Source organism: Gigantopelta aegis, unplaced genomic scaffold, assembly GCF_016097555.1.
Source record: "Gigantopelta aegis isolate Gae_Host unplaced genomic scaffold, Gae_host_genome ctg3406_pilon_pilon:::debris, whole genome shotgun sequence".
Taxonomy (NCBI): domain Eukaryota; kingdom Metazoa; phylum Mollusca; class Gastropoda; order Neomphalida; family Peltospiridae; genus Gigantopelta; species Gigantopelta aegis.
In genome coordinates this window covers 36,227-44,761 of record NW_024533327.1, presented here as the reverse complement: position 1 = coordinate 44,761, position 8,535 = coordinate 36,227, and the positions used below count along the sequence as shown (strand labels likewise).

At 36.6% G+C, this 8,535-nt stretch overlaps 1 protein-coding gene across 1 annotated transcript; it reads right to left on the bottom strand.

Moving 5' to 3' along the window:
* Positions 1-2,703: 2,703 nt before the first annotated feature.
* Positions 2,704-7,559, bottom strand: LOC121392142. Its single transcript, XM_041523500.1, has 3 exons — positions 7,499-7,559; positions 4,380-4,706; positions 2,704-2,988 (listed from the first exon to the last, which is right to left on the bottom strand). The coding sequence occupies exons 1-3, from the start codon at positions 7,557-7,559 to the stop codon at positions 2,906-2,908; spliced, it is 471 nt and encodes a 156-aa protein (XP_041379434.1). The 3' UTR covers positions 2,704-2,905.
* Positions 7,560-8,535: the final 976 nt, after the last annotated feature.

The window sequence follows — 8,535 nt, the reverse complement described above, 5'->3', positions numbered from 1 at the left end:
GATGGCTAGTGATATTCCAATGTTGGGCTAGTACATAACTACTATTGCCATGCCCAACGGCTAGTGGAAACAAATGGTCATATGTTGCAGTTGTCTATGTTATAAAAGTTAATATCCTGGCCCCACCCCAACCCCCAATGTTAGAGTTTTTAAACTGTATCTCCCTCTTTAGATGACATATCTGATTATTACTATTATTTAGTAAAAATGTATTAACTTAAAGTAAAGTAGAGCTAGTGAAATTTTAATCGTGGCTTTTAAATTGTTTAAGTCACTGATCTCATGGCTAGTGGATTTTATACAAATTCTAGAAGCCCTGACAATATGAGACACACAGATAAAACAATCCCATAATAATTATGATTATCTTCATAGCTGGATAGACAATCCCCCATGCCATCACTATCGCTTGCGGTGCCCATGGATAATAAAGTTGATGTGCTCACAAATTAAAAATACAAAACATTTCCAAATCATGTAATATCAAGTAATAGTCGTAAAATTTAATGATGTAAACTAAAATATATATACAGTGAAACCCCGCTATTGCGACCAATAGCGGGACTTATTAAAATTGGTCTTAATAGTAGAGTGGTCTTAATATCAGGGTAGTTTTTACAAATATGATAAACAAAACAGTGATTCTTAGCAAACCTTGAGCAATATATATACACATACAAAATAGTTTATATAAGAATTGTTTGTCATTTTTTAGGAATTTATCGATGTATAAAAGTCACAAATGGTATAAAATCGCGTGTTTATAATTACAAACAGTACAAGAAGTGTACCTTAAAACACTCAAAAATAATTTCTTTCCTTCTTACCGTCAGCCATGTTCTGTAAATAAGCGTAGGAATACATATATACATACTATTGGATGTTTGGTTTTTTTTTTTTTAACAGAATAAAACAAATAAAAAATATATTGTAAATTTTTTTTATTTATAACATGAATATCTCATCCAGTTTCCCTTATTTTTTTAATCGAGAAAACAGGTCACTTCCTTGTTCTATTTTTAAAACGATCACCGAACTGGGTCATTGGGCTTCTCGCCCATCCAGCTAAAAATAGTTCCAATCGATCTTGGTCTTCCGTGATGACGTATTTTTATGAGGTTTATGGAAGGATAACACTAGGTTTTTTAGTGATGTCAGCCAATCAGAATACAGTAAATCGTATAAATTCGGAAAGTTTGTAATTATAATGATATAATATCAAGAAACAGTGGTAAAATATAATTATTATTGTACATGCTAATGTATATACATGTACATGTGTATATACATGTATGTGTGTGTGTGTGTGTGTGTGTGTGTGTGTGTGTGTGTGTGTGTATATATATATAAAAAAAAAATTCCATGGTAAAAAATAGTGATTCCTAGCAAACTTTGAGAAATGTATATATACAAAATTGGATAGAATAGTAACAATATGTATTTATGTATGTATGTATGTATGTATGTATGTACAGTGTTCGAGATTAACGGTATCCCGATATCCAAGACTTCAAGAACCCAGTATCCCACTGGGATGCCATATAATGTTTTTTGTTTTTTTTCTAATCCTGCGTTTTTTTGTTGTCACAAAAACAGTGAACGTCGTCATTTACTTGCAAGTTAAGTAAAAGTATTTTCGAGCTCGTACCCAGTCTAATGCTATGCCATAACAATATTCGCCCCGCCCCCCCCCCCCCCCCCCCCACCAACTTGTACCCAGTCTAATGCTACACTGGAGCAATAGCGGCGTAGCAATAGACTGGGAACCGCTAAATCGCTATTGTTTTTGTTGGATGTTTTCTCCATTCAAATTGTATTTGAGGTGTTGATTCCACATCTGCAGAAAATTGATACAGGTAGGTTTATCATTAATAATGTCAGAAACACTTGTAGATTACTGCTAAATATCAGTTTATGTCAATATTACTCAAAAATAGATGCAGCAAATCTTTTTGCCGATCTTTTTGCGGTTTAGTCTGTACTAAAGTAGTGTCGGAAATAGATTAAAACTGATTTTTATCAATTATGTATTTGAGGGACTATCTCTAATGACGGTTTATCCCTATCCCTCTCCAAAACAAAATATTTGTAGACATTTGTAAGTAACTTTTGAACAAAACTGTCAAGAACCATTGAGTGTGTGGTTTATTATACCGGTATTAAATGTGCTATGTATTAAAGGTGCTATCGTCAAGTTGCATAATGAAAGCTATTGCAAATGGATTTTTTTAAATTAAATTTTGCTTTAAAATTTAAGACTATACCTTCAACTATCTGCCCATAAACGATTCTAACAACATAGTTTTATCTACTAGTAGAAACTACATTTTTATTGGATAATCGTTACCACAAACAGATGCTCACATATAACTGTGATATACACCTTTAAGTGGTTGCAAGATTGTGTAAATTTCTAATGTACTTATATTGAATTTATATTCACTAAATATGCTGATAATAATTAATAATTTATGCTGCAATTCAAAATCCTCAGTTAACTTGCAGTTTTAAATTAAAGGTTTATTTAAGGATAAATGAAACTGACACATGTCGATCAAAATGTGTTATAGTCTGTTCCAATAAAGTAATCAAATCACCTGTTTACTGACATCTTTCTTTTAATTTCAAGAGTAAACACCACCTTGTACACCAATGAAAGCCCAAAACAAGTAAATGTTAAATTAGGTAGAGTATCATTAAACAGATATTTGCAAAATATTTACTTGTCAGTTTAATATGAAAGAAATAATCGACGAAAATCAGTTTTATTATATTTCCGACACTACTTTAGATAGGTGATTTCTACTCTTTTGTAGAAGTGTTATATATTATATTATTCTCTTGTTTTGAGTCCCAAGTAGAAATTATCAAGACCGATATCTCTTTCAGTGTCGCCATGGACAGGTCAGGTGTTTTGATAGACGGAAGACTCGCTCGGAATGTTGACGTATTCCACACCATCACCTTCAGTTTTAGATTTAGCTTCGCCTAAAAAAATAAAGAATAGTGTTGTGTTTAACGACACCACTAGAACACTTTGATGCATTAATCATCGGCTACTGGATGTCAGACATTTGGTAATTTCGACATTAAGTCTTGGAGGGGAAACTCTCTACATTTGTCCATTAGTAGCAAGGGATCTTTTATATGCACCATCCCACAGACACGATAGCATGTCAGGTCAGGTCAGAGAATTTAACGCGCACGTTCAGAACAAGCTGTTGTAACGCACGCCTGTCCTGGGCACAGGTGTCGGCCTCAGCCGGCCCCTCCGTCCAAGACAGGAAAGGGGTGGGGTGGGATGAAGGGGGGGGGGGTACCGCCTGCACTGGTAGGTGCAAGGGAACACCGGCAGTCCGACGGATCGGTAACAGGCGGGGGGGGGGGGGGGGGGGGGGGAGGGTTGGTTGGTACTATGGAATTTTGAATCCCGAAGGATGAAGCCAAAGAGAAATGGTGCGGATACCACTGTCTTATATACCAGTCGTGGTGCACTGGCTGGAACGAGAAATAGCCTAATAGATACACCGACGGGGATTGATCTCTTCGCGATCGCGCATCAAGCGAGCGCTTTAAACAAATCCCACTCGGTTACATGCACGTCCAGCACCGCACACAACAGCAGATTTCAGGATATTCTAACAGGGCCCAATAGTTTGTCAGGGGAGCGACGCCCCCGCCAGCCTGTCCACATCATGGCTAAAGGCCTGCGGGTAGCCCGAGCTAGGCGGATATTTGGACGGTTATGATCGGTCTTTCAGCCAGAGAGGGGCGAGATTTAGCAGTAGGTTGAGTGCACACTTGAGGAGCTTGCGTCGCAGAACCGAACCCCCTCGGCGGATCCATTCATCTGATGTTTTTCTCGTTCAAACCAGTGCACCACAACTGGACAAAGGCCGTGGTATGTGCTTTCCTGTCTTTGGAAAAGTGCATACAAAAAATCCCCTGCTGCTTATAGAAAAATGTAGCGGGTTTTCTCTGATTGACCATATGTTTGACATCCAATAGCCGATGATTAATTTATCAATGTGCACCGACGAGTGATCCATAACTGGTTCAACAAAGGCCATGGTTTGTGCTATCCTGCCTGTGGGAAGCACAAATAAAAGATCCCTTGCTGCTAATCGGAAAGAGTAGCTCATGTAGTGGCGACAGCTGGTTTCCTCTCTATATATCTGTGTGGTCCTTAACCATATGTCTGACGCTATATAACCGTAAATAAAATGTGTTGAGTGCGTCGTTAAACAAAACATTTCTTTCTTTCTTTTACTTTCAAACGTTCCAGCATGCATGCAAATACTATCACTAACCCTAAACCTAAGCCTGAATGAACTGAATGCTGGAACGTTCGGAAGTCTTGCCATAAAACAATGGCTCACCTTTCTGTTTAATATCTTTTTGTTTCTTTTGTTTCTTTTGTTTCTTTTTGTTTACTTGTGTATACATGTTAGATACATCGTCTAAAACCTCGTTGTCTCCGGACTTCCCATTGGTCGTTTTGTGTTTCGTAACACCTGCAGCTTTCTTCCTAACGACAGCATACGTTTCACCAGTTGGTTGTTCTTTTTCTCCAGTGTTGTTGCGGTCTGCAGTTTTACGATCTTTGTTGACGACTGTATACGTAGCGCTTACATCTTCTGGCTGTACTGCTACCTTCTCTCTATCTTCAGCGGTTTCAAGGTTATAAATGTCATTTTCTTTCATTACTAGAACAAAAATATATATTTCAGAATTAGAGTTTAAATGGCTTAATTTTTTTTTTTTTCAAAAGTAGGTTTCAAGTATTAAAGATATTTCTTAAATAAATAATTTAAACCAATTTTTGACGGACTTAAAATTTTTGTAATGGCCTATACGTTTTTTTAAATAGGGTAAGCAAGGTTTTAGTCATGAAAAAAAAAAAAAAAAAAAAAAAAAAAAAAAAAAAAAAAAAAAAAAAAAAAAAAAAAAAAAAAAATATATTCTTCTTCTTCTTCTTATTGTTAACTTCATTCACCCCGATGGGTCCAGATACAATGGTATGTATGTACGGTTTTTTTATTTACCTAAAATCGAAACAATGATAGACTTACATAGAAAAAAACAAATACGGGACGGCCCTTTTTTAGGTAGAGACGAGTTCCCGGAAACGTACATTTCTTTTAGCATTAGACCGGTATCGGTGGTATCGTGGTTAAATCATCAAACATAAGGCTGGTAGATACAGGGTTCGCAGCCCAGTACCGGCTCCCACCCAGAACGAGTTTTAACGAATCAATGGGTAGGGGTAAGGCCACTAATCCCTCTTCTCTCTCACTGACCACTAACAATTAACAACTAACTCACTGCCCTGGACAGACAGCTCAGATAGCTGAGGTGTGTGCCCAAGACAGCGTGCTTGAACCTTAATTGGATATAAAAGTAAAGTTTGTTTTATTTAATGACGCCACTAGAGCACATTGATTTTTTTTATCTTATCGGCTATTGGACGTCAAACATATGGTCATTCTGACACTTTTTTTTTTTTTTAGAGGAAACCCGCTGTCGCCACATAGCCTACTCTTTTACGACAGGCAGCAAGGGATATTTTATTTGCGCTTCCCACAGACAGGATAGCACACACCATGACCTTTGTTGAACCAGTTATGGATCACTGGTCGGTGCAAGTGGTTTACACCTACCCATTGAACCTTGCGGAGCACTCACTCAGGGTTTGGAGTCGGTATCTGGATTAAAAATCCCATGCTTCGACTGGGATCCGAACCCAGTACCTACCAGCCTGTAGACCGATGGCCTAACCACGACGCCACCGAAGCCGGTCCTCTGACTACGTGTAATTGGATATAAGCAAGAAAATAAGTTCTTTCGTGCTGATAAGCTTACAGCAATTACAATTTAATTTTACCGTTAATTCGTTAACTCGATTTACATAACTATCAGTTTTGACACAACCACTGTGTTTATTGCCACCCAAATGTTTGTTGTAGCCTAAAATGTATTCTTTGTGAGTCACTTACATCAGGACGTTTAATCTTTGACTTTACACAATCAGCTGTTATCGTGTTCAAACATATAATTCTTTTGAACACAGTGTAGCTGATAAGCAAAATTGACAAACACTTATTTGATCGGACCAAATCCGTGATAATAAACCTTTGAAGTCTCAAAGACCAAAGTACGTATTTTTATTATATGAACTAGTTACTTGACATTAATGGCTTAATGAAAACTCAAGGCGAATATCTGAATAGCAGGCGATATCATATGTTTTCGTGGTGAAGATTACTTAAAGGCATACTGTCATAGATTTAAGGACCTTATTTTTCTAAAAATGTATAATAAATAAAAATTACATTAATTGTTGGAAACCAAATCTAGCTATCGCATCACCTTAAATGAACCATGATGGAATGAAATCCATGTCATCCCTCTCGGCAATTTTAGTTTTTTAATTATGGACCATTGCCATAATTCAATTATTTTTACAAAATGTCAGTAATAAATGGAATATGGTGGTTATGAAGATGCTTGAATAAAGTACATTTAGGGACAAATCGAATTATATTTGTTCAGGTAATACTTTGTTAGACCATTAAATAGGTCAGTGGTCTGTGACAATATGCCTTTAATACAAACGTTTTTCTGTTGTTAATCACATAATTTGCTCTCTAAAACATAGGAAGATACCTTAAAGTGTCATACCCTAGTTTCAACCCGTGAAAATTAACATTAAGTTTAGTTAATCTACAAACCCGTAACACATTTCGATAAAGTTACATTTGAGTGATACATGAGTCTGTGACTTTGACATGGCAAAATACCCTCTAAAAATAGACTAAAACTCAACTCCATAACTGTTACTTCTCAGACGCAGTTGCGTTTTAAAAAAAAAATGAGAAATGCATTTTGTGATATTAAAAATATCAGGATGACCAAAAACACTTCGAATGTACTGAAATGAATAATCTAAACAATAAAATCTAAGTAAAGTATGATTTCAGTTAGCAAAATCGGCTCTAATAGTAAACAATATGCCTTAGTGTTTAAAAAAACTAGGGTATGTCCCTTTAATATAAACGCTTTTTCTGTTGTTAATCACATAATTTGTACTTTCTAACATGGGAAGATGCCTTAATATAAACGTTTTTTTCTGTTGTTAATCACATAATTTGTACTTTCTAACATAGGAAGATGCCTTAATATAAACGTTTTTTTCTGTTGTTAATCACATAATTTGTACTCTCTAACATGGGAAGATGCCTTAATATAAACGTTTTTTTCTGTTGTTAATCACATAATTTGTACTCTCTAACATGGGAAGATGCCTTAATATAAACGTTTTTTTTCTGTTGTTATCACATTTGTACAGCATAGGAAGATGCCTTAATATAAACGTTGTCCTGTTGCTATTCCTAGACTACAGGTGATTTTGTACTTGATGGTAAAGAAACAACATTGTAGACTAATCTCCTGAAAACATACATTTACAATTAATTTTAAATGTATATGTTCTACGTACTCGAATCCTCGCCGTGTGCTGATGCATCCCCCTCCATGGAGTAAAGATGATTGTCTTCCATCACTAAAACATAAGAAACATCAATCCATGTATACTTAAGAAGGTCAACAAATCTCATAAGCAGCAAGTCATCGTTTGTAGTTAGGTATGTGAACTCGTCTTTATACTGGGGCGAGACAGTAGCCCAGTGGCAAAGAGTTCGTTTAATGCGCAGTCGGTCTGGGGTCGATCCCCGTCAGTGGGCCCATTGGGATATTTCTCGTTCCAGCCAGTGCACCACGACTGGTACACCAAAGGCCGTTTTATGTGCTATCCTGTCTATTGGATGGTGCATATAAAAGCTCCCTTGCTGCTAATCGAAAAGAGTAGCCCATGAAGTGGCGACAGCGGGTTTCTTCTCTCAATCTATGTGTGGTCCTTAACCATATGTCCGACGCCAAATAACCGTAAATAAAATGTGTTGAGTGCGTCGTTACATAAAACATTTCCTTCCTTCCTTCCGTGTTTATACTAAACAGACATCCTTAAAGAAAGGGAGGACACAAAGCTTCGGAAATTTTATTCCCAATAGCAACTGTGGTAACTAGTTAAAGCTGCAGTCTCGGGTAAAAAACATTGTTTTGTTTAAGGACACCACTAGAGCACATTGATTTATTAATCACCGGTCATTGGATGCCAAACATTTGGTAATTCTCACGCGTAGTCATCAAAGGAAACCCGCTACATTTTCCTAACGCAGCAAGAGATCTTTTATTATTTAATCAGGTGAAAGTTGTACGTAAGTGATATATGACGATAAAGATTCTGTTTATGAAAAAAAACAATCTGTGAGTTCTGCTAAAGTAATAGTCCTACATGTTCCCTTCCGGGTTCAACAAATATTTGTATCTCCTCAGTTCAAGGGTCATAACTCTGTAAAAAGGGGGTAAATCGCCATGAAAGTCAGACTGGATCTGTAACAGTACATGATAAAGCAATACACACAATTTCATCACAATACCTCAAGGCACTGTGAAAAAAAAAACCATTCAGTAAAC